General features: G+C 41.5%; 1 protein-coding gene across 2 annotated transcripts; it reads left to right on the top strand.

Moving 5' to 3' along the window:
* Nucleotides 1-27,092, top strand: LOC124135609 (leucine-rich repeat-containing protein 74A-like). Of its 2 annotated transcripts, none has more exons than XM_048399690.1 (13): nt 1-78; nt 4,383-4,638; nt 7,799-7,977; nt 8,531-8,638; nt 9,497-9,590; nt 10,053-10,102; nt 10,853-10,934; nt 11,770-11,855; nt 12,379-12,573; nt 13,680-13,775; nt 15,228-15,485; nt 24,354-24,439; nt 25,925-27,092. In XM_048399690.1, the coding sequence occupies exons 1-13, from the start codon at nt 52-54 to the stop codon at nt 25,956-25,958; spliced, it is 1,551 nt and encodes a 516-aa protein (XP_048255647.1). In that variant the 5' UTR covers nt 1-51; the 3' UTR covers nt 25,959-27,092. The 2 variants fall into 2 exon arrangements, with proteins under 2 accessions (XP_048255647.1, XP_048255646.1); XM_048399689.1 differs by lacking the exon at nt 1-78 and adding an exon at nt 502-1,013.

The raw sequence follows: 27,092 nt of genomic DNA, 5'->3' as shown, positions 1-27,092 counted from the left end.
TTCGCTTGTTGCGAGCTGAGCTCACTAATGCCAGTTAAACTCCGACTCTAGATGCGACCAACGGCCATGTTAATTACGGTGAGTTATTTATTCATTTTGATTATTCAAAAAAATCGTCTAGTTTCTCTCCAGTTGTTGAACTGGTCTCGGCACACAACAAGATTGCCCATATTTCCCAAGTCACTGCTCATGCACATTTAAGTAACTTAAAAGTTCTTTGACAGGTCGGATTAGTGAAACGGATTATCCCAGTTGGATTAAATTGATTTCTTTTGTTGTAGAACCAGGTGTGTGTCCATTTCGTACCTACATGCGCCATTAATAGACGATTATACGTGTGTAATATTTTCTCGGTCATGCCATAATAGTTAATATACAAAGTACTTCACGTTCATTTGTTGGTAGATTAGGGTTTACGCCCGTAGCATACTAGTCGATAAAACACCAATGTGAGCTTTGCAAGTTGATGGTATTAACGTTATCGAACACATGACGTCTGAGTAGCGCCTTGGATAGGAATTAACGAACCACACTCGGAATACAGTGACGCGTGCTTTGTAGGAGTGTTGGAATAATCGCCTACCTGACACAAGATTCCGTGTCTAGATAGGAGAAAATGGCGAGCTACTGGCATGACTGACAAGCTATACCGAAGGGTATATGTGTCAATATTTAGCTGTCAATCAGCCTTTCACTGTCAAGTGGAGAAAGCTTAATTTGTTAGACAATGAACCCCCCAGCAACCTATGGACTTAGGTAGAACGACATTGTCTGGCACTGAAGAAAAAAGCTAGAATTGTTTTAAAGCTGTTTCGAGTCCAGACACTTGAGCTGAGGGAGAGTCATCTCTGGTCAAATTGTGACGGCATCGTGGATACAGTTGATACCCGCTTGTGTGGAATCATCATCTAAAGTGACATTTTGTCACTAGCATGAACATTAGCATGTTAGTATCATACTAAGATATAAAACAGGATACAAGTATGACTACCGCACCACCAATACTTCTGCAGGTATGTGACATTTAATTCATGCATATATCATTTCTTTCATTCGTTTGTTATTCCATCACTTTCTTCTTTCATTAATTGAATCAATCTGTTCTTCATTGATTCATTCATTCATACGTTTATCATTCATTGGGATAGCAACGGATCCTTGCATTTATCATTTAATCAACTTCTTCATATATGCTTCATTCACCACTCGTTTATTCATTCATTCGCGAAGAAAATGTTTCAGGAAGAACTGGTAGGTATTTTGACACTGAAATATATTTTTACTGGGTGACTTGAAAAAATTCCTCCCAAAATAATTGTTTGGCTCCCCATTTTCTGAGAAAGAAATTCGATACTAAAATGTCGTGAAGTTACATATTGTGAATTCCCTATCAGATTTAAGTGGTACTTATTTTCGATTGTGGATTTAAACAGCTGTTTCTTCTGATGACTTCAGATAGTTGTCTAATTTTAAATCAGTTTCAACGACGGACGTTATAAAAGCTCCATGTGCAGAGCCTTCCGGATTTGAAACCATGTGTTTAACACCGTAATCAGCAATATTGCAGTTATATGACGGCGGTTCGAACATAATCGAGTCTGGACCAGAGAATCCAGTGATTGACATCATGAGCAACGATCTACGTAATTGGGATTCGATAACATGCATCAACCAAGTCAGCGAGCCTGACCCCCAAATCCTGTTAGTAACCCTTTTCGATAAGCATTGGTTTCTGAAGGCAAATTCTAACCCGAGGGTCGATATGCCAATGTTTGTTTGTTGTTTAACGCCGCACTCAGCAATATTCCAGCTATAAGACGGCGGTCTGTAAATAATCGAGTCTGGACCAGACAATCCAGTGATTGACATCATGAGCATCCATCCACGCAACTGAGATACGATGACATGCATCAAGTGCAACCAAGTCAGCGAGCCTGACAGACCGACCACGTTAGTCGCCTTTTACGGCAAGCATAGGTTGCTGATGACCTATTCTACCCTGGATCTTCATGGGTCCGATATTCTACTGCAATCTGGGATTATCTGGGAGTATCCATAAGATACCTTCCACGAATGATGTTCATTGTATGACCATTTTTTTTCTAGAATTGTCATTATTTAGCGTTGATAGATGTTTTAGGAATTACTATGTGGTGTCGCGTTTGGAAGTGCCTTTGTTGGAACTGTGCCATTGTACGCCAAGCAGCAAGTGGGTACCCGGTAGGATGAACTGGTGAAGTGAATGCAAATCCCTTGGGAGTGAAGCATGTTTATTGAACTGGTGATCGAGATAATACTATGACATATCATCATCATCATCATCATCATCACCATCACCATCATCATCATCAATCCCACCGCCCCCAATCATTATTCTCGTCGTCATCATCATCATCATTAGTGGAAGTTGAGCGGCGCGGTAGCTCGGTGGTTAAAGCGTTCGCTCGACAAGCCGAGTTCGATTCCTCACTTGGATACAATGTGTGAAGCCTAGGTCTGGCGTCCACTGTCGTGATATTGCTGGAATATTGCGAAAAGCTTTGAAAACGTTACTCATTTACTCACTAGCAGCAAGGGTAGTAGTAGAAGTAGTAACAGTAGCAGCAATTAGTAGCAGCAGCAACAGGAGATGTTACTGTAGCAGTAGTAGTTTCTGCTACACCACCTCCGCCATCATCATAATCGTCGTCGGCATTAGCATTAATACTCGTAGTGGTAGTAGTAGTAGTAGTAGTAGTAGTAGTAGTAGTAGTAGTAGTATCACAACTTGACAATGTTGCTGCAGCGACCGTTCAGATTGTAGATGCATAACTATTTGTTGATATGTCCGATAATGCGAAACTTGTGAAACTGAAAAGTTCCGAGGCTCTTCGCCATTAAACATTTTTCTATAAATTATAGAACGTTTCTCCCACCTCAGCAATGGCTGTTCATGCGTCTACGTACAGCTGGCGGCGGTCCTTACTGTCACACCGAAATAAACTGAGCCAAAAAGCATTGTTTCATGTGAAATATGAAATTGTATGCTCAGCCTTCACTACAAAAACGTATCCCAAAAAATATTCATGACTCCTAATCCTTTTGGTTCAATAGAGATCAAGTTCGCCAATACACCGAATAGTGTGGGTATTAAGTCAAATGTATCCATACCCGAAGACGATAACGAAAATCTACCGACAGGATGATGTTGTTTACGATTGTATTGACTGTAGGTTGCTAATGATGTGGTGATGAAAGCGGTGACTAACGCAACGAGAAGACCCATGAAGAAACGGGTTAAAATATGCCTTCAGCTTGCCGTAAAAGGCGACTATGCTTGTCGTAAGAGGCGACTAACGGGATCGGGTGGTCAGGCTCGCTGATTTGGTAGATGCATGTCAACGTATCCCAATTGCGTGGATCGATGTCATGATATCACTCACTGGATTGTCTGGTCCAGACTCGATTTTTTACAGACCACCGCCATTATTGCGGAGTGTGGCGTTAAACAACAAAAAAACATCACGAGAGGGTATGAGCGAGTGAGTTATCGCCGCTTCAAACAGTATTTCTATTAGATCACGAAACCCACGAACATAGGTATGGTTTAACCCCAACATTATCATCACTGGACATATTTGCAGGGGTTAAAAGAGGCAGATTTATCATATATAATCGGGTAACTCAGGGAATCGAAGCAACGGCAAATGGATCCTGGTAGTCCAAGGGACGCAACTCACCACAGCGAAACGCGGTACCTAAGACTACCCTTGCTCGTAAAAGAGAAAGAGGTTGTTGAGTGAGTGAATATGGTTTTACGTCGTTTGAAGCAATATTCCAGCAATAGCACAGCTGGAAGCACTAGAAATGTGCCTCACACATTGTACCCATGTTAGGAATCGAACCCGGATCTTCGTCGTGAAGAGCGAACGCTTTAACCACTAGGCTACCCCACGGCTCCGATGATGATGATGATGATGATGATGATGATGATGATGATGACGACGATGCCTGTAAATAATCGAGACTGGAGCAGGCAAACAAATAAATCGTTTCTGACTATGTATTTTAGCGTAGAACACTATTCTAACGACAAAATAAAAAGGTAGAAAAGCAACGTCTTAAAATAACTACACAATAATCACCAAGCACTTGCGTCATCCAACCTTTAAAAGGGAGTTCATGTTCGTCTCTGGACCATTGATCAGATGGCTTGCCTGTCTGTTTTTCTACAAGCCAATGCACTTTGTAGCAAGAAACAAAAACACACATTATGGTGATCTTATTACCCACTGCACACTTGAATGCCCTCCCATTGGCTGTCGTCATACAAGGCCTTCACATGCAACACAGTGCTACATGTTATCTTTATAGTAAATCTCTGGTATATTTTTACCCGACAGCCACACGTTCAAAGGGCTAGCAGCGGACGCTCCTCGGTTCATACCCGCAGCAGTCAGAGGACGTGCCACGAGGATATACAAACACCTGGACCCACCCCGTGTTCCTCCACCCCCTCACAACCCGCCCCCACCCCCTCACAACACGACCGCACCCCCATCGGATCAAGACCGGTCAGCCTCGACAGTAAGAAGGTACCTCCCAGTATGCCCGCCGCTGAGGTGGAGGACGATTTGGAAACTGAACTCGATACGAACGGTAAGTAGTACATTGAAACCCCTTTAATCCAGAAACTTCGCTTTCTGGACATCTACCATTGCTTCCCCCGACACAGGAAATACAAAAATAAAGTGAACTCGTTTATCCGGACGGTACTGTGTCTGTGGTTGTTTACTCTGTATAAAGACAGTACCGTCCGGATTAACGGGGTTTCAGTTTAAGTTTTTATTTAATGTGTTCGGGAAGGTTTGCGGTAATCCCCCTCACGCTGGGAAGTGTAAGGGGATTTGTTTGTATCCTGTCGTTAATAAGTGTCTCAGTAACTGGGAGTCGATCAATCGCGCGTTGGAGCCCGACCGCATTGAGTTGAAATCGTGCACATTTTGTTACCTGTAATCAATAGCTATCCGTGAACATTTTAATGTTGTTAGGTTGCTTTTCGTTTTTCGTTGAAGTATTTCAATATATATTGTTTCTTATTTCGTATATATATATATATACGCTAATGTATTGTATTGCGCGAATTTCACTTCGATATTAGTGAGTGAGTATGGTTTTACGCCGCTTTTAGCAATATTCCAGCAATTTCACGGCGGGGAAAACCAGAAAAGGGCTTTACACATTGTACCCATTTTGGGAATCGAACACGGGTCTTCGGCGTGACGAGCGAACGCTTTAACCACTTTAAGCGAATGTGAAGTGGACGTCAAATTCGTTACCCTGTCTATCCACATTCGCAGAACATAAATCGCGGTTCTTATGTGATGAAAAGCGACAAAACCCTTTCCACAAACCACTTCTTAATACATGTTAGACTTCTAGATTTCCTATTTGCCAGGTTTCTGTTTCACGCATATATTTTATCAAATGATTGTGTTTCTCTTATAACGCGACTCCCACGACAAAAGCCCATATTTCTATATGGTATATTGTCCCATATATCGCTAGTCAGTATTCACAAGTGTCCAACCGTTGCGTTATATCGAGGATAACAATTACGACTTGGCAGTTAAAGATATCCAAGTGACAACCCGTTGGCTTTTCTAGGTTCCCTGAATACATGCACGCGGTACCTGCACTGTAGATATACCACTTTAGATACGTATATACTACTCAAAAGAAGTCAAGGGCCATCGACTTTTTCATATTACTATGGTTAATCTGACATTTCGAAAAAAATCTTTATTTCTGTATAAATTACCACCAAAGACAATAAATAGATCTGAATTGTGCACACACAAACACACACACACACACACACACACACACACACACACACTTTTAAAAAAAAAGCTGTATCCGCCCATGATAAGTGTCGTACCAGAGAAGATACACTGCATGTCGTTTGGGTTGCAGTAAGTAATGTTTTGTATTGGTTAACGACTTCCGGTGTAGCTCACATATTTCACTTCCGTGACAGAAGAGTACGATCATATGCCCACAATGCATCAGCTATATGCCGGCGGCCTGTAAATAATCGAGACTGGAGCAGGCAAGTTAGTGATTGATATTATGAGCAAAGTCCCATGCTGTCGGGGTACGATGCTATGCAAACAACCATGTCACAGAGTCTGACCAACCGATTTAGCCTAGGTTACTGGGAACCTACACTAACACGGGATCTACGCGGGGTTGTTTATCTTTGTACTACAAGTATTTTATACTTTGAACGTAAAAGTGATTTCAGATGTTTATTTTTTTTATCATATAAATAATCAACAGATAATATCGATTGTTCAAAATTGGCAGACATCATTGTCATTGACCAAGGCGCACAAGGAATAGTATATTTTCAAGGTGAAGGTAATCTTTTCTCAATATCTTGTATGGCCACCATTAGAGTCCAACACTGACTGGCATGATCTACCGTAGTTGTAGATGTGGCCGTGGTGGTTCTTTTACGTGAGTGACGTAGCCGTATGAATCTGCCCTGTGCTCTAGTGGTGAAACGCGGTCGACCGGATCTGGGAATGTCCCGTGTGTCCACAGTTTCACAGTCTTGTGTAAGTGGTTCTTGGTGCTACGTGGAAACCCCTACAGCTGAAGATGATTCTCCTGTTTGCAGTCGGCCGATGGCGTTGTTGCATTAGGCTTCCGTCAGTCGTGGCATGGATTGTGATGGCATGCAAATGAAAACCCAACGTTTTTATAGCCCAACAAGTGATGTTGCACGTACATGTCATGTTGGTGTGTTTCGGCGCCAGGCTCTCACGTGGTTGTGTTTTTCGATGTTTCCACCTTTTCACCAAATTTCTGCAATAGCTTATTCTTTTCACACAAATCAATTCCAATCCAAGCAGCAATGACCTGTAAACTTTTGGTCATAATTTAAATTTTGTATGGATATCGGCAACATTCGATATTTACGATTTTACTACTTTTGTGGGGTTTTTTTGTTTTGCTAAAAATGAAACAAACAAGAAATGGCTATTCGATGGTGGTGTTCTTGATACGTGTATCATATCATATCATGCTTTCGACCTTAGGTTTGCTGTGTTTCGGCGACTGTTTTCAGCCTGAATATCCTACGGCCACGGTTTCGAATTCCAGATTCCCCATGATTACGATCCTATACCCGTGCTCGAATCCGACACTGGTATAATCGTTTTGAAGATTTCCCTTTCCCTTGTAGAGAAGCCTCACAGCTATGACGACACTGGTATAATCGTTTTGAAGATTTCTCTTTCCCTTGTAGAGAAGCCTCACAGCTATGACGACACTGGTATAATCGTTTTGAAGATTTCCCTTTCCCTTGTAGAGAAGCCTCACAGCTATGACGACACTGGTATAATCGTTTTGAAGATTCCACTTTCCCTTGCAGAGAAGCATCACAGCTATGACGACATTGGTATAATCGTTTTGAAGATTCCACTTTCCCTTGTAGAGAAGCCTCACAGCTATGACGACACTGGTATAATCGTTTTGAAGATTCCACTTTCCCTTGTAGAGAAGCCTCACAGCTATGACGACACTGGTATAATCGTTTTGAAGATTCCACTTTCCCTTGTAGAGAAGCCTCACAGCTATGACGACACTGGTATAATCGTTTTGAAGATTCCACTTTCCCTTGTAGAGAAGCGTCACAGCTATGACGACACTGGTATAATCGTTTTGAAGATTCCACTTTCCCTTGTAGAGAAGCCTCACAGCTATGACGACACTGGTATAATCGTTTTGAAGATTCCACTTTCCCTTGTAGAGAAGCCTCACAGCTATGACGACACGGGGACACGGACGTATGAGCGAGCTTGTCGTAAACTGGGGATCATTCCTTCTTCAAACTGTGTTAAAAAACTTGGCAGGGTGACGGAGAACCTCGACCTCAAGTATTACGGAATGGGGGCCCGTGGCGCGATGGCAGTGTCTATGGCACTAGTCGTAAGTGTGCCATTCCTCTTATTATCGTTGTGTCATTCATCCATTCGTCTTCGTTGTTTTTTTTAAGGTATATTTAAAAAAGAATCATTTTAATTAAATAATCTCTGCACTGCAGACATCAAAACGGTTTGTCGCTTCTTTAAGCACCCCAGCAAACTATGACGGTGGTACCTACCTGGTTTGCGGTCAAATAAGAACCTTACTTCCAGTGAATGGGATATTTTTCATTTTTTTGTTGTAAAGGGGTAGCGAGTGGCCAAGTCGTTTAAGGCCTTGCTAGTCGCTGTGTAGAGTTGCGTCCCTTGGGTACGCCAGAAACCTATGACTGTGGGCTCGAATCCCGGTTCGCCCCGATTATGTTTCTTGGTTTGTCAGCACCATACCCGTGCTCGTGGGTTTCACCAAAGCGTTAAAGGTCTAAGGCCTTCATCACTTCTGGCTTCCGTCCCATCAACATGACACTCCATGATGTAACTGAAATACTGTTCAAAGCGCGTTATTCCCAAATCACTCACTCATTATATTTAGTTATATATGTGATATTTTGAATCAGATAAACGACCGGATAGCCAGCGTGAACATGTGCGGTAACGACATGGGGCCGACGGGAATGATGTACATGCAGCGCATGATGCAGGAAAACAACAACATTGTAGAACTGGTGAGCTGTGCTGACATTCGGCATCACTCGTTGCTTTCCGTAAACTGCCACGAGTGGTCCCTGGTTTATATAACGGACTGTCGTGTGTATGTTGATTGTATGTTGTCATTTTTTTATTATCTGACGTGATTATGTACTTAATTCTGTTGATTTAAAAAAATGTTTATTTGGAGAAAATTATTTATGGCGGTGTTTCTCGTTTTAGACTGGGGTCATGTGTGGTTTCGTGGTCAGAGGGGCCGAAAGTCGCTGTGAATAGGGCATTATAGAGGATTGTGTGTCATTGTTTTCACGAAAAAGGCATTTAGAGCCAGAGGCATTTGTGTCTGATTTCAACAAAAAAGGCATTACAGAGGCATTTGTCACAGTTTTCACGAAAAACGGCATTATAGAGGCATCTCTGTCCCTTTTGTCAACAAATAGGGCATTATAGAGTAATTTGTCACAGTTTTCACGAAAAACGGCATTATAGAGGCATATGTGTCCCTTTTGTCAACAAATAGGGCATTATGGAGGCATGTGTCACAGTTTTCACGAAAAACGGCATTATAGAGGCATCTGTGTCCTTTTTGTCAACAAATAGGGCATTATAGAGAATTGTGTATCACTTTTTTCACAAAAGTCATTATAGAGGCGTTTGTGTCTGATTTCAACAAATAGGGCATTATAGGAGTATTTGTGTCACTGTTTTCACGACAAACGGCATTATAGAGGCATATAGGTCTCTTTTTTCAGCAAATAGGACATTGCAAATGCATTTGTTCCTTGCTTCTCCAGGGCCATAGAGAAGATTTGTATCCCTATGTTCTTCACAAACAGGGCATTAATGAGGTATTTACGTGTCTCTGGTTCGAACAGAATATATCCGAGAACAATCTGGGAACAGAAGGTGCCCGACATATTGGGGAACTGCTGCGTGTGAACAAGGTTATCCGTCACCTAGACGCTTCAGGTAGGCGGTCTCTAGAGGGTGCCCCCCTCTCTACCATGACACACTTCACTTTCAGGTGTCGTGTCAGGCGCTTTAGTTTATACATGTTTGGGGAGGGAACAGCTAGTCGACTCTATTATTTTATTGACATTAGATTCAGAAGCGCAATTGGTCAATGTGTTTTGTTCATTCGAAGACATAGTCAGTTATCAGTAGAATGATATATTAATACAGTGATTTTGTGGTTTATTTGTCAACAATGAGACATGTATCTTTTTTGACGGAAATATGACGCGTGAAATTTAATACATCTGAAACAAAATCAACTTTCAGTGGACAAGTTTGGATTATTTTACCTTTATCTGCCTAAAATTGTACAATACTTACCAAAGGTGTTTCCCATAGCATGGCATTGACATTAAACATGACTGTACTACTAATTTGTCAATTATTAGCAAACAAATATTAATTTATTATTTTCAGGAAACGATTTTACAGACGCTGATGCACAACTCATATCAAAACCCGTTGAGGTAGGTTTGTTTGTTTGTTGTTTAACGCCGCACTTAGCAATAGTCCAGCTATATGACGGCGGTCTGTAAATAATCGAGTCTGGACCAGATAATCAAGTGCTTGACATCATGAGCATCGATCTACGTAATTGGGATACGATGACATGCATCTTACGATAAGCATGGGTTTCTGAAGATCATTTCTTATCCGGATCTTCACAGGTCGATAGTAATGATGATTATTGAGGGTGAACACCAATCAGTGCCTGCCAAGGTCATGTACTGTTATAGTAAATGTTCCATGAGCTGATGAGATCCCATGAGCTGATGAGATCCCATGAGCTGATGAGTTCCCATGAGCTGACATCCACCACAGAAGCAATCCCATTAAAATCAGGACGGGACTCAACCCAACAAAGTACTGGAATCTGTACTTTACTAAGTTTATCCCATTGCTACATTTCCTTTCTACATTAACACCCAATTTCCCAATGTAGAATGACCAGAAAATGTTCCACTTACCCGTTTTTCTACTTAATGATATCCGGGTTTGAATAATAATATTAAGAAACGATGTCGCAGTCGCTACCTGCCATATCATCCGGTTCTTCTTGTTAAACGGTTTCTGCTTAACGAGATTCGACTGTATCCCTACCCAAGTTGTGTAGCATAATTATGGTGTCTATATCCCTGTCCAAGTTGTGCAGTATAGTTATGGTGTCTATATCCCTGTCCAAGTTGTGTAGTATAGTTATGTTGTCTACTTGACAGGCGCACACAGGGCTTGTCCGTCTCAACCTCAGCCACAACTCACTCGGAGATGCAGCTGCTGGCGCTCTTCAACAGATGATAGGTGAGAAACTCTTACTGCACAATTCACTAAGTGAGTGAGTGAGTAGGCCTAACGCCGCTTTGAACAGTATTCCAGTCATATCACTGCGTGTCAGCTTAATGTGGGAGAAAAACCCTAAGTGATGCAGGTCTCAGACGTTTACCACTTTGGTGAAACCCACGAGCACGGGTATGGTGCTGACAAACCTAGAAACATAATCGAGGCCAACCGGGATTCGAACCCACAATCCTGAGTTTCTGGCGTGCCCAAGGGACGCAACTCTGCACAGTGAAGTATTTTTAACTGAGGCCATGAAGAGTTACATAAGAATAAATTGCGGGAGAAAAGAAAGTATACGTCCATGTTTGATATTGGCTTAAAATGAAACAACCAAAAATGGTTATTCGATGGTGATGTATTTGATACGGATGCCATAGTTGTGTTTTGGACCTTAAGTTTGCCATATTTGTTCTACTTTCTTTTTCCCGTAGTTTGGTGTTAGTCATCAGCATGGCATGTGAACGAGCCTCGTTAGGGCGAGCAATATTTTTAGGTCAGGTGAAAAATCCTAACTAGGATTTCGGGTGGAGACGGGATATATCTTTTCAGTTCAAGACGTCGATCCCATACATAACAATTGCAGTTTATTTGCATAATCAGTACCTTTTGCAAACGTCTGGAGAGTTGTTGAATTTGTGAGGCTTTTACTAGAAACAGTGCAAACATGTTTGCAGCCTTTTATTTTGGACACTTTTAGAAAGATCGCTCTTTCCGAGTTTCTTCCAAGCAAGGAAATGATGCGTTTTCTTTCAGTGTGAACAAAATTAAAAGTTAAAATGGTATTTTCTTATTCCAGCTGAAAATAGTTCCCTGCAAGAACTCGACCTTAGCTGGAATCACTTCCGGGGCGCTGGAGCCATTCAGTTAGCCCAAGGCTTGTCGGTAAGACTACGAAACTTTTCATTACACTAAATTCATGTTTGCAGCAACTTTTTCAACAAATATGTACTTAAAGCATACAAATATATGCTATTAGTTTAAGATAATAAGTAAACACAAGTAAAAGACTGAGGAGCAAAAGAAACTATACATCTCAGCTGCATTTTATCATATGTTTGAATTTAAATTGAAAAAGTCTTCCGACGAAATTATATGGGAAATAAATTAAGTGTACTAGCGCTTGATAAGCACTCAAAGAATACTTCTACAAGGAGTTTTTTTTAAATATAAAAAAAATAATTCTGTATACTTTCTTTTGTCCCTCAGTTCATTAACGTTTTCCAATCATGAGACCTCGTGTTGTCGTAAGATGGTGATGGTTGGTGACGGAGTGATGGTTGCTCATTATATTAACCACTGGTTTAACTGGCCAAGAGTCCAAGCGGTGGTAAAATAGCTAGAATACTGATGACTGTAGCGTAAAACGGCATACATTCACTCATTCCATGTGTTGTCCCGGCCCCAGGAAAACGTCAACATTAAAGTGTTCAACGTGTCCTGGAACGGCTTCGACGATGACGGCGCCGTGGCCCTTGCGTCGTGCTTGAAGAACAACTCCGTTGTGGTTGACCTGGACGTGGCTTGCAACAGGGTCGGGCAGATCGGTGTCATGGAGCTCGTCTCAGCCTTGAAGGTCAACGACGCTCTGGAAACACTACGGGTAATGTTAACGTTGGGTGTCGTTAATTAAGGGAATTAGGGGACCATCCCTGTGATGTCCTGTGGGGTGGGGAATGTCAGAGACAGGATTTGTTTTCGAGGTGGGTTATAGTACTGTGGGGTTTGAGTAGGGATAATGGTGATGTTTGTTGGGATTTCTTTTAAAACACTTCCAGAAAAAATGGAAAGCAATTTTTTGTCATTACGTTTAACCAAAGAAAGTATATTTGTTCGCTGAATATGCTGATTGTCCTGAAATGGATGTGGCTGTCAGTTTCATTCAGTAAATGTGCTATCGTGTCACTGGATTGTCTGGTCCATCACTTGATTGTCCGGTTATGACTCGATTGTTTACAGGCTGCCGTCTTGGAGTAGTGTTCAGGCAACATACAAAAACAACCCGTAGAGCAGCGCATACTTACACTTTGGCGAACACCCGGGTCCACTTGATTGCAGCGCTAAATTAAGATTGTTGTGTGCAAGTAGACCCTGGTCTCATCACTGATTTTCAGTTATCCATTCATATCTTTGTCGTCGCATTTTTTGCCTTTTAAGCCCATTGGAATCTGTTTCGGCGGATGATCGAGACTGACTATTCTTCGCTTTGACATTTTATATTTAACTTGTTCGGCTATTCCTTTCACATAAATTGTTTTAGCGTGTTTTGAAGCTGTGACCAACAACAAATTATGTCTCTAACAATCTGCTGGACTTTATGTTTGGACTTACACGACATGTCTGGTTGTTTGTTGTTTTACGCCGCACTCAGCAGTATTCCAGCTATATGACGGCGGTCTGTAAATAATCGAGTCTGGACCAGACAATCCAGTGATTGACATCATGAGCATCGATCCACGCAATTGGGATCGATCACATGCATCAACCAAGTCAGTGAGTCTGACCACCCGATCCCGTCAGTCGCCTTTTACGACAAGCACAGTCGCCTTTTACGGCAAGCATGGGTTGCTGAAGACCGGATCTTCACGGGTGGTGCTTACGCGAGTGAGTATAACGTTAAGGTGTCCATCTGTCGTGTTTAAACATTTAGGTGTGGCTCTTACATCTTCTTGTGTGATGTTTCACACTTGCTGTGTCCACTGATTTCAGATCGGTAAAAACAACATCTCAGAAGAATGTGCCGGTGCTGCAGTGGAGGTGTTGAGGATGACGAACCCCCTGAAACTGACCAAACTGGACATGTCGGTGTGTACAGGTCATGTTCATTTATATTTTATGATTTTTAAAAAATTAGTTTTAGAGCTTAATTACATGTTAATTGAGCTCTTGGCGTCGCCGTCTAATGGATATGAACTACAGATATGTACCACAGATACATTTATGTAAACTAAAATGTACCATATCCAAAATCGGTTTAAAAAAACTGTACCCCAACTACAGCTTAGCAATGTACGCTACGCAAGTCCATTCCAAATGGGTGATTTTTATCTAGTTTTGGCATATGTGATTAGGCAAGGTGAGGTGAAATTGGGTTTAACGTCGCGTCCAAGATTATTTCACTTATATAGCGACGAGCATGCACGTGTATGTGTGTGTGTGTGTGTGTGTGGCTGCTTGTACTAGTCCGGACTGATGCCGATTCATAGTGCTAGCCCACTGAGATACCATGCCGCAGTTTAACATGAATACCCCACTCAGACACAGTATACTGACTCCGAGCCGACCAGTCCTTGTTTTAATGCCGAGCGCCAGATAGGGTAACAACAAGTACCATCTTTTAACGGCTTTTGGTATGACGCGGCCGGGGATCGATCTCCGGGCGGACGCTCTACCACTAGACCACGGAGGCGGTCTTGATTAGGCAAGTCTGCAAAGGAACCGGTTTGGTGCATTGTGACATATATGTAGTACCTTATACCACAACAACCCCTTCAGCGTTGCCCGACACAGTACCCGGATCATCGAATCGGGAGGCTCCTTCTTTTTCTTTGGATGACACGCGCCATTATACAGTAAAAGTAATTTCAAAATCATTTCGTAAAACGTTTTTCAGTGAATGGTGCTGAACCAACGACCTATCTATCAATGTCGGTGTACCTTAATGAAATCGTTTTCTAGTTTCTGTACATGAAATTGAAAATGAATATAACTGTATGACATCTACAATACGGAGTGAGTGAGTTTTGTTTAATGCCGCTTTGAATATCCTTTAAGTCATATCACCACGGCGTGTCAGTTTGTGGGAGGAAAGCCCGAAGTGATGCAGGTCTTGGAAGTGTACCACTTTGTTGAAACCCACGAGAGCGTGTATGGTGCTGACGAACCCAGAAAAATGATTATGGTGAATATGGGATTCGAACCCACGATGAAATGTTTCTGGCAGGCCTTAGGAACGCAACTCTATACATAGTGAATAGCGACGCCTTAAACGGCAGGCCAGACATGCCCTAAATGACAAGTAGCGTTGAGTGATGTTTTCAAGTGCTCGATCCCTGTCGAGTACAATAGATAACGTGAGTGGAAATTTACCGTTGCTTCGTCTTTATTTCAGCCATATAGCTATATAAAATAATGAAATACAGTGAGTGTATATGAAAACGAGAAAACAATAGCTAGCTGGCCGCAGTGGATGTAAATTCGAACTCCTATATAAGAGATACAACGTTTGAACTCTTCAAAATGTTTCTTCTCCGACAGGATGTGATCCTGAGCTCCCGGTTCGCCGACCTCGTGTCCGACTTGTACGACGTGCACCCCGAGTTAGACGTCGTCTACGGCTACACGGACTCCTACGGCAAACGCAAGATGAAGGGATACGACATCGTCGAGGAATCTATGAAAGTGATCAGCGAGTACCTCAAGGCTAAAGACATCACGATTGTGGAGTTGTTCAGTCGCTTCGATGCTGACGGAAGCATGAGTGTGACGCACGAGGAGTTCAAGGAGGGACTGAGGGTCAGTATTAATTTGAGTGAGTGAGTGAGTATGGTTTTACGGCAGGGCCATCAGAAATGGGCTTCAGACATTGTACCCATTTCACAAGGTTTCTTCTTTTGCTTCTGAGACTCGTTCTGAAAAAGACACCTTCTTCATTTAACCTGCGACTGAATGACATTTACAATCACTAACATGATGACCAGTTGATTTTATCATGTTTGATTTTTAATTGAAAATATCTCAAGTTAAAAAACCGCATTATGAACAACTGTTGATTGGTATTTAATTATACCCCGTTCACGTGCAAAATATATACTCACGTAGGTAATTTTGCACATGCGTAACTATACATACGTGAGTGTTATGTAAATTTACTTTGCGTTCACATGAATATTAACTTAGGTATGTAAATGATGTATGTAAATGGCGTAATGTACACACATTCATCAGTCTGTTCACGACTTTCAACATGAGAAGATTGTTTTCACATCAAAGTCGAATGAGGAAAGAGTTACCTTACAGGAATCTTCGCTTGAAGCAGCATGTGTTCGATTTAATCTGTACTACCAATTATTGACGCCTTGTAACCCAAGGAAAACACCGTCCGCCCAGCTCCGGATGTCCGCGTAGGAGTAGGTATTGCTGTATAATGAGTGAGTGAGTGAGTAAGGTTTTACGCCGCTTTTAGCAATATTCCAGCAATATCACGGCGGGGGACACCAGAAATTGGGCTGTATAATGATTAGCGTCAAATTCAGAATACAGAGCTGTTGACAATTTGGCTGGTGTTGGCAAATCAACAGATATATTAATTAGATCATTTTCTGACGTGGGCATAAACGTTCATATGACAACATAGACATACAGTGCAAATTTACATTTACATTTGCACCAGCTCAAGCCATGATTCAAATTTGCTTCTGGTGTAAATATACACATGAGTAAACGCGTTCACATGACGAGTATACTCACGCCTGTATATTTACACACCTATGCAAATATACACACATATGTATAGAGATGCTGTGAACATTTCAAACACATGTACTACATTTCACACATGGTAGGGGTCATTTGGTTGCAAATGTATTTCATACCCCAGTCTTCATTGAACCAGGGCGGTCGGGTAGCCTAGTGGTTAAGGCGTTCGCTCGTCACGCCGAAGACCCGGGTTCAATTCCCGACATGGGTAAAATGTGTGAAGCCCATTTCTGGTGTCCCCCGCCGTGATATTGCTGGAATATTGCTAAAAGCGGCGTAAAACCAAACTCACTCACTCATTGAACCAATATATTTTTACACAAAATTACTCAAGCACAGATTACTTTTTAGAAACTATTACATGAATAAATGGTGGTAAAATAGACATAATCAAACAGTTCTTTCAATTTTCAATTACATAAAAAACAAAGTCGGTGTGCTTTCTTTTGCCTCTCAGTCTGCATCTTCTCGAGGCAGGAGAGTTACCTGACCATAAAAGTGAAAACTGAACTTTTAAAGTCAGTTAACTCCCTTGCCTCGGGAAGATGCTCAGTTTGTAATAACTTGCCAATTCAAGGACTTAAATCCGCGAGGTACTCCTAACAGTGTATCTATTGAAAACCATTCTTCCTTGCCGAGTCCTTGGACCCAGTCAGGAGTACATTGCGTACAGAGTTGCTTCCCTTGGCAAATGCGGGGTTTGTCGACTATCGATCGTTGATGAGATGAAATCCCACAAAGTGGACTGTTTATGTGTAAGAAGGTATCTATGAACAAGACTGCATCACCTGTCAGTTCAACTGCGCGTGGGAGCAAATTCGTATTTTTGGCGTGTGACGGGTGACACCTCATTCGAATGACCCATTGTGAGACAGCGATTCCAGTCCAGTCTTTGTCAATACAGGTAAGAATATAAAGAAAATGGCAATTATTACTTTCAAAACAGAATAGGTCTTCAGCAACCCTTGCTTGCCGTAAAAGGCGACTATGCTTGTCGTAAGAAGCGACTAACGTTGGTTTGTTTGTTGTTTAACGCCGCACTCCGCAATATTCCAGCTATATGACGGCGGTCTGTAAATAATCAAGTCTGGACCAGACAACCCAGTAATTGATATCATGAGCATCAGTTTACGCAATTTGGATACGATGACATGCAGCAAACAAGCCAACGAGTGTGGCCACCCGGTCCGTTAGTCGCCTCTTACGACAAGCACAGTGTTGCCTTTTACAGCGAGCATGGGTTGCTGAAGACCCATTCTAACCCGGATCTCCACGGGTCCTTATCATTATGTGCCGTAAAACACGAGAGAGCTGCCTTCTGATTGGTCATTCCATTGGTCGGTCAAAGTTCTCGCAAGATCGGCCTGAACGTGACCCGTAATGGGATGTCCTCAGATCTGTGTTTAGCGGTAGCGAGAACTCAGGTCTGATATTAATGATATTTCTACCTTTTGTTAAATATGCGCCAATTATCAGCGCATCCAAAAATCGTCCGTTTAAAAAAACTAGCGGGGGATATAAGTAGCCTTAAATCCGTCCGTTTTCCGTCAATGGTTAAGATGCCGACCACAATGCACATATTATTTTATTTTCCCACTTGTTAGGTGTTACATGAAATATTACCTACAAATATTTTATTTATTAACTAACCTAACAACCATTAAGGGATTTTTATACACACAGTATCGTTTAGTATGTGAATAATCGTACCTAATTTTCTACCCATAATACGATCAGTTTCAAACTTAGATATACATATTTGATGCAACACTGCAAGAGTTATCTCCCTTCGCTGCGGCTGCCTTTTCTTCAGACGATCCAATGAATGCGATTTGAAAAATAACATTTCCGTCATAGATGAATTCAAACGTAATAAAAAGGCTTGGTTGCTGGACTGAAGTCCCTAGAACTATTCTGTTATAGTTTTGTTTCTAAATTGCACAGTAGAAGAGATAATTTGAGGAATAATAATATTAATTAAAATCGACAAATATGAAAAACTTGTCCAGCATCTATGAGAGGAACACTGACCTTGAGACATGCGAACACCACGCATCTTATAACAGCATATGATATAACAGTACATATATGACTGCATGACCTTGAGACATACTCATACCACATAGCTTCCATACAACACATAACAAAACTGTTCATCTTGCAAATTGTTTTATGAGGCCTCGTAAAAGAAAAATCTGTCTCCCTGCCTCGATCGATCTCCATATCCTCCTCTGTATCTCCAGTATTCCTAGCGTCGGCTTACCGCAGTGCGAACCATGAAGATATAGAGCATGCCTCACTACCGTAATAACTGGAATATTATATATTATATTATAATATATGGAATATTCCAAAGATATAATACAATGGTACGCAAGACTTGCGTGAATGATTTTACCACGACTCCAGCCGTTAGCGTACGATTATGCAACGATGATACGATGCGTCACCGACTCTGTCCATTCGAACCATTCAGTCACCTCGTTCGACAAGCATAGTTTGCTGGGGACCAGTTTCCCACGGAATATTCACCGCAAAGGATCAGTTACATATTAAGTTATAACACCTCGTGATTAATTGTGATCAAGAGTTAAAGGAACATTAACTTAAAGTGTCTCAATGCATTGGCAATTAATTGAGCCACAGTGCATCATAACGGAGCTTCTACGGGATCGTGGATTTCTAACTATAATTTAATACATGGCCAATAAACTTAAACACTATTTCTCTGTCACCCTTTCCTCAACGTATTTTTTTCTTCTACCTGATGTGGAACTTCGCAAGTCGTAACATTTGTGGACTTTATATATTATAAACGGTACACAGAAAATCGGACAGTATCTTAAAGTAAGATTGACAGAATTGACAGAAATATTCTACAATCATAATCTTCAAACAGATAGCTAGCCTACATTTTGTACCAATGACCTTATTTTCATATGAAAACCCACGATCACTGGTTCGGTGCTGTCAAATCAAGAAAAATAATCGGGGCAAATCTGGGACTCGAACCCACGATCATAGGATTCTGGTCCGCCTAAGGGACGCAACTCTGTACAGCCTGTTTATTAAAGTGGGAACCAGAGGGATCACATACAGTGTACGTGATTCACATAATGATAAGGACCCGCGAAGATCCGTGTTAGAATGGGTCTTCAGCAACCCATGCTCGCCGTAAAAGGCGACTATGCTTGTCGTAAGAGACGACTAACGGGATCGGGTGGTCAGGCTCGTTCGGGTGGTCAGACTTGTTTGATGCATGTCATCGTATCCCAATTGCGTAGACTGATGCTCATGATATCAATTACTTGATTGTCTGGTCCAGACTCGATTATTTACAGACCGCCGTCATATAGCTGGAGTATTGCGGAGTGCGGCGTTAAACAACAAACAAACCAACGTTAGTCGCCTCTTACGACAAGCATAGTCGCCTTTTACGGCAAGCAAGGGTTGCTGTAGACCTATTCTGTTTTGAAAGTAATAATTGCCATTTTCTTTATATTCTTACCTGTATTAACAAACACTGGACTGGTGAAATGAAACGAAAGATGGAATCGCTGTCTCACAATGGGTCATTCGAATGAGGTGTCACCCACCACATGCCAAAAAATACGAATTTGCTCTCACGCGCAGTTGAACTGACAGGTGATACAGTCATGTTCATAGATACCTTCTTACACTTTCCACTTTGTATATGTACTGTTATATCATATGCTGTTATAAGATGCGTGGTGTTCGCATGTCTCAAGGTCAGTGTTCTTCTCATAGATGCTGGACAAGTTTTTCATATTTGTCGATTTTAATTAATATTATTCCTCAAATTATCTCTTCTACTGTGCAATTTAGAGACAAAACTATAACAAAATAGTTCTAGGGACTTCAGTCCAGCAACCAAGCCTTTTTATTACGTTTAAATTCATCTATGACGGAATTGTTATTTTTCAAATCGCATTCATTGGATCGTCTGAAGAAAAGGCAGCCGCAGCGAAGGGAGATAACTCTTGCAGTGTTGCATCAAATATGTATATCTAAGTTTGAAACAGATCGTATTATTGGTAGAAAATTAGGTACGATTATTCACATACTAAACGATACTGTGTGTAAAAAAATCCCTTAATGGTTGATAGGTTAGTTAATAAATAAAATATTTGTAGGTAATATTTCATGTAACACCTAACAAGAGGGAAAATAAAATAATATGTGCATTGTGGTCGGCATCTGAACGAGTGACGGAAAACGGACGGATTTAAGGCTACTTATATCCCCCGCTAGTTTTTTTAAACGGACGATTTTTGGATGCGCTGATAAATGGCGCGTATTTAACGAAAGGTAGAAATATCATCAGAAAATGCAAGGTTGCATTACGTGTTCTAAAATATATAGAGCAACAAGTGGAAATTACATACCTCAGGCGCATATTAGCAAACATATTTATATGCTCCCAATACCTAGGTAATTACATTTATCAAATTGCTTTATTAATGATTGAATTTTTTTTAAATGAAACTAATTAGCTCTAACGATGAGGCTACTAACCAGAGTACCACACCCTAGTAGGTATGGGCAACACGTGGTTAATCGAAGGATGAGGTAAATTAGTTCACGTGTGCTAACATTGGTCAGCCAAGGCTAACTAGGGTAACCGTGTTCGACGTAATAAGCGCCCCGCTCTAATAAGCGCCCACGGCGGTATTTGCTAATATATTGGCGAGTGAACAATCCCAATTAACTCCCCTTCCGATTGATCAATGTATACAAGACTTATTTATTCGCGTATAATACGCACTCGTACGCGTGTGTTATATGCACCCTTCATTATGGGCAATTAAATTCTCGAAAAAAATATATATTATCTGTCGTACAAAACACTTCAGGCTGTCAGCATAAACCACAAAATTTAAGTGTCAACACTGTTTTTTTCACCAAAATAATATTCTAATAAGAGCCCCTTTTTTCTAATTTTTGAGAGCGCCCTGTGCGCTTATTGCGTCGAATACGGTATACCTCGGTCAACACGGGTGCACCTGGATCGTCCAGGGTTTGGAGGGGCGGTCGGGTAGCCTAGTGGTTAAAGCGTTCGCTGGTCACGCCGAAGACCCGGGTTCGATTCCCGACATGGGTACAATGTGTGAAGCCCATTTCTGGTGTCCCCCGCCGTGATATTGCTGGAATATTGCTAAAAGCGGCGTAAAATCATACTCACTCACTCACTCACTCACTCACTCCAGGGTTTGGAAACAGAACGTGAGCATAGACACTTATAGAGATCGAGTGATAGAGAAAAATAGATATTTATGCCCCTTGTGGAACGTTTTTAATGCACTTAGATTAACAAGCGAATTATAAAATACATGTCAAACGCAAGAGATATCCTGAGCATATTGCTTGCTTGCTTGTGGATATTAGTATTACAACCACGCGAGAACTCCCGGTAGATAACTTCACTTCACTGAACAAAGATGTATAACCATTTCTGATTGCCGTGGATAGCTGATATAGTGGCTTTGCCCTCGGCGGGGGTAAAAGTAGCGTAAAACTATTGTCCCCTTGAGAGGGTATGTGAGACCATCTCATTCAAAGTATATTTATATCTAACTCTATTTCAACTGCAGAATCTTGTTCACTTTTAATCTCTGGCTAACCTTGCAACAATCGCCAGCAACTAAGGGAAAGGTGTAAATCCTGCTGAGACCGTAAGTCCCCCTTGGTCCCTTGTATGGTGACATTACCTTTGTTGCTGGCGACCTATACCCCCATTTTTTATATCGTGTCGCTACCCAATAATCACATATTTTTATTATTCTACAACTAGTTTTAAGTCAATCTGTGATATATTTCTAGTTATTAACTGTCCTTCGTCGACAGTTATTATAAATATTGTATGCCTTGTTCTAGTCACACTATGGCTGAACTACTGTCCACGTGACTCAAAATTAAACTCACTAACTCACTCCAAATTGAAAGCTTTGTATTTGAAGCAACAGATGCATGTGAAAGGAAGCTGGGTGATGTGTTTGAAAGCACGACGGGCGTTCTTATTAAAGGGGCACAACTCGTGTATAAGTAGAGTCTGTTATCAAAGTAACACGCTGATTTAAAAAATCTGAAGCAAATGCATAACACATCTCAAACCACATTTTTAGCAAAATATTAATTAAATTTGTGAATAAGCATTAGTTCATTTTAAGCTCAAATGTGTAATTTCAGTTAAAAAGACGTTTAATGCACCTATTTTGAGTAGAATTGATTGAAATATATTTTAGTGAAGTGACAATTCTCGTAATGACCTTTTGGCTTGCCTTAAGCCAATTAACATTACTTCCTTTTTTTGTAGCGCTTTGACCTTGGCGCAAAATTAATATAATACCAGTCATTCAACAACATACAACACTAGAACTAAGTGAATTGAACACGTCTGTGTAGGTACGTCGTTGTATTGATTTTGGTTTGTTGGTTAACGCCGCACTCAGCAATAATCCAGCTACATGACGGCGGTCTGTAAATAGTCGAGTCTGAACCAGTGATTAATATCATGAGCATCGATCCACGCAATTGGGATCAATGACATGCATCAACAAAGTCAGCGAGTCTGACCACCCGATCCCGTTGGTCACCTCTTACGACAAGCATAGTCGTCTTTTACGGCTAGCATGGGTAGCTGAAGACCTACTCTACCCCGGATCTTTGTATTGATGGATATATTTTTAGTACTGTCACTGTGGACTAAAACGGAGTAAATTCTTTGTGTTTGGTGAAAGAAAGGTTTCTGGTTAATACAGATACATGTAATTATGGACCCGTGAAGATCCGGGGTAGAAAAGATCTTCAGCAACCCATGCTTGCCGTAAAAGGCGACTATGCTTGTCGTAAAATGCGACTAACGGGATCGGGTGGTCAGGATCGTTGACTTGGTTGATGCATGTCATCGATCCCAATTGCGTGATTCGATGCTCATGATATTAATCACTGGATTGTCTGGTCCAGACTTGATTATTTACAGACCGCCGTCATATAGCTGGAATATTGCTGAGTGCGGCGTTTAACCACAAACCAACCAACCAACCAACATGTAATTATGCTAGTTTTGCGTTATTTTCCTGTTGGGTTTTTTAATTGTGTATTCATTTTACAGGGTATTTAAGAAACCCACGGCAAGCCTTTTTCAGACGAATTAAGACGTGTGTGTAGACCTGCTATTAATTGTTTTGATTGACTATATTTTGTGTGTTAAAAATTGTAGTCGGAAATGCTTATTGCCCGTTAAAACAAGACAGAATGTTTTACAGACTGTTGCTATTGTAATATCGAGTAACTACCGCTCTGCCTACCTATGGTTTGAAGTATTTCAGTCACAAGGAGTCCTATCGACAAATTTACAGAACAATTCGATCGAAAACAGCAAATTCAGGAGTCCAATGAGCGATGTCTGAAACGGACTATAGACATATGCGCATGCGACTCTGTTATGATAATAATGTAGTCTTCATAAAACATCTAATCAAAGGAATTTTTGAAAATAATTATGCTTCAGACTGTTGGAAAAAAGGAAATTGCCTGCCACAAACATTACATTGTTACAAGATTCAGGCGCATAGTTTTGCGGCCCAGTCGTGTGAGGCGCCGCGATTCGCTGTGCAGAGTTGCGTCCCTTGGGCACGCCAGAAACCTATGATTGTTTGAGGGTTCGAATCCCGGTTCGCCTCGTATATGTTTCTAGGTTTGTCAGCACCATACCCGTGCTCGTGGGTTTCACCGAAGTGTGAAACGTCTGATACCTGCATCACTTCGAGCTTTCCTCCCACATTAAGCTGACACGCCGTGATATAACTGGAATAATGTTAAAAGCGGCGTTAAACCAAACTCACTCACTCACTCACTCACTCACTGACTCACTTGTGTCTTCAGGATGCTGGGATACCCCTGTCAGATCTGCAGGTGGAGGAGATCATCAAGCAGTTGGACATGGATGGAGACGGGGAGATCGACTTCAGGTGAGTAACGGCATAGGACGGGAGTGGATGAGCTGGGATTCACGTCGGTTTGGACAGTTTTTGTCAGCTTGAATTAAGGCAGCCATCGATTTTTCATTCCAAGCGCTGCTTAATGGCCAAACGAGGCTACAGAATCGTACTAGTTGTCAATTGTTTTTCACATATATAAGTCCTAATAGCTACTTATGACACAGGCGTATTGTGCGTGCTGAAAGGGAATTCCGTGACGTATTTTGGCCACGTGTTACTTTTGGTGTTCCAGCCTTTAGGTACCGCTCGATGACTTCCTTTATATGGCAGGAAGGCTCAAAGTGGCGTAGGTTTTAAAGGTCATCTCACAAACAACACACCATGCACATTCTGTAAATAAAAGGCACATGAGAGTATGTTCGGAGGACAAGTGGCCTGTCGTCTCTTTATAAGGCGACTCGGTTCGTTCTGCACATACGTCCGGTGATCTAATGGTCATAAGTCCGAATACCAGATATGAACTTTAGCCGCACCATACTCGAGCTTGTGGGCTTAATAACGTGGCAGATGTCGAAAACTGCATCACTTCGGCATTTGTGTTTGTTCGTCTGTTTGTATCTTAACGCCGCACTCAGCAATATTCCAGCTATATTCCAGCGGTCTGCAAACAATCGAGTCTCGACCAGACAATCAAGTGACTGACATCATGAGCATCTATCCACGCAATTGGGATACGATGACATGCATCAACCAAGCCAGCGAGTCTGACCACCCGATCCCGTTGGCAGGGATGTGTTGCTGAAAACCTTTTCTACCCTGGATCTTCACGGGTCGGTTTAGGTTCAGAACCTCCTCACTGGGGATCCTTTTCAATTTAACTGTAGTTGCTTGTTTCTATCAAAAATATATATTTTCACAGACTAAGGACATTATGTTAGTCTACATTTAGTCGCATTTTACGGCAAGCATTGGTTGCTGAAGACCTTTTCTACCCCGGATCTTTACGGGTCTCGGGATTATTTCAACATTATGCCGAAACGCCGTGATATAACTGTGATAGTGTTCAAAGTGGCGTTAGGCCAAACTTACTCACTTTTAGCAAGAGCGTTCTAGACACAGGCGGTATGCCTTGTTATCGGACGCTCCGGCTACAAAACATAGTGAGTGAGTGAGTGAGTTGGGTTTAACGCCGCTTTTAACAGTATTCCAGTTATATCGCGGCGTGTCAGCTTGATGTAGGAAGAAAGCCCGAAGTGATGCAGGTCTCAGACGTTTACCATTTCGGTGAAACCCACGAGCACGGGTATGGTGCTGACAAACCTAGAAACATAATCAGGGTGAACCGAGATTCGAACCCACAATCATAGGTTTCTGGCGTGTCCAGGGGACGCAACTCTGCACAGCGAATCGCGGCGCCCTAGACGACTGGGCCACCCGTGCCCCCTACAAAACATAGACTACTGGATATTGATTTAGATAATGTCGTTTTATGTGGGTTTTATTTTCTGTTTGTAGTGAGTTGGTGATATCTACGAAGGATGTTTTATAAGCGACAGTCACAAGGTTGGTAAGGATCTCACATCGAATGTGACGCTGGAAGAGGGTCGATAACGATCTCGTGACACCACCCAACACAATTCTCGCCAAGAAGTGAAGAAAGACGACCAGGTGTTTGTGTGGGCCGTGCTGACTCGTTGATAGACTAATGTGCCAGAGTCATTTATTATCATTATTAAATTAAATTTGTCAACATAACTGCCATGACTGCACCACGAAAGCCTGTAAGGACTACTCACCAATATATCTTGAAACTTGTTAAAAAAATGTAAGATTTTTAAAATAATGTTACCTTTTCAACATGCCTAGTTGAATTTCCAATTCCAAGCATTGCAGTTTAAAGATAATGGTGATATTGACTGAGATACAAAAATAACCAAAACATTTTTATTAAAAAACATTAAACTTAGCACCTCGAAATCTCAATTTTGCAGCTTTTATTTTGACATATTTCTATTTGGAAACCCATCAAAGGTTTCCTCATAACAACTATTTGTGTGAATCGATATACATGTAGTTTACATGTGAGCGAGTGAGTGAGTGAGTGTGGTGTATAAAGTCAACAATATAACAGCTATGCCGTGGCCGCCTGCAATCAAGTCTGTAGCAAACCAGGTGGTTGATAGCATGAGCATGGATACCGGTCAGGTTATAGGGTGCCACCCTATCAGCCATCCAAACATTGTGACTATCGACCCCATTTATGCAGGGCTTAAGGACCAGGTCAGGGTGTAAGGTGCTACAGATTAAATAGTCTCTCTCACATACCCCAGAGCACATAGTCAATAAAACATTCACCCCATTCTATTCCTAACCCCTTTTTTCAGCTCTTGAAATTAAGGGACTGGAGGGTTCTTTTAATGCCAGCGGGTTAAATCCCTTGTAGAATGTTTTCAACTTAACCTTATAAGTAACTTTAATTCAGGGACATAGTCTATATAGTCATATAGTTCTATAACCCTAGATGAAGCAAGTCAAGGATTGTTTTTGGTTCAGATTCTGTTTGTTAGTTTGTTGTTTAAAGCCGCACTCAGCAATATTCCAGCTATAAGACAGCAGTCCGTAAATAATTTAGTCTGGACCAGACAATCCAGTGATTGACGTCATGAGCGTCGATCCACGCAAT

Source organism: Haliotis rufescens, unplaced genomic scaffold (genome assembly GCF_023055435.1).
Source record: "Haliotis rufescens isolate VD_foot unplaced genomic scaffold, xgHalRufe1.0.p SCAF_2, whole genome shotgun sequence".
Classification (NCBI taxonomy): domain Eukaryota; kingdom Metazoa; phylum Mollusca; class Gastropoda; order Lepetellida; family Haliotidae; genus Haliotis; species Haliotis rufescens.
This window is presented reverse-complemented; position numbering and strand designations above follow the sequence as displayed.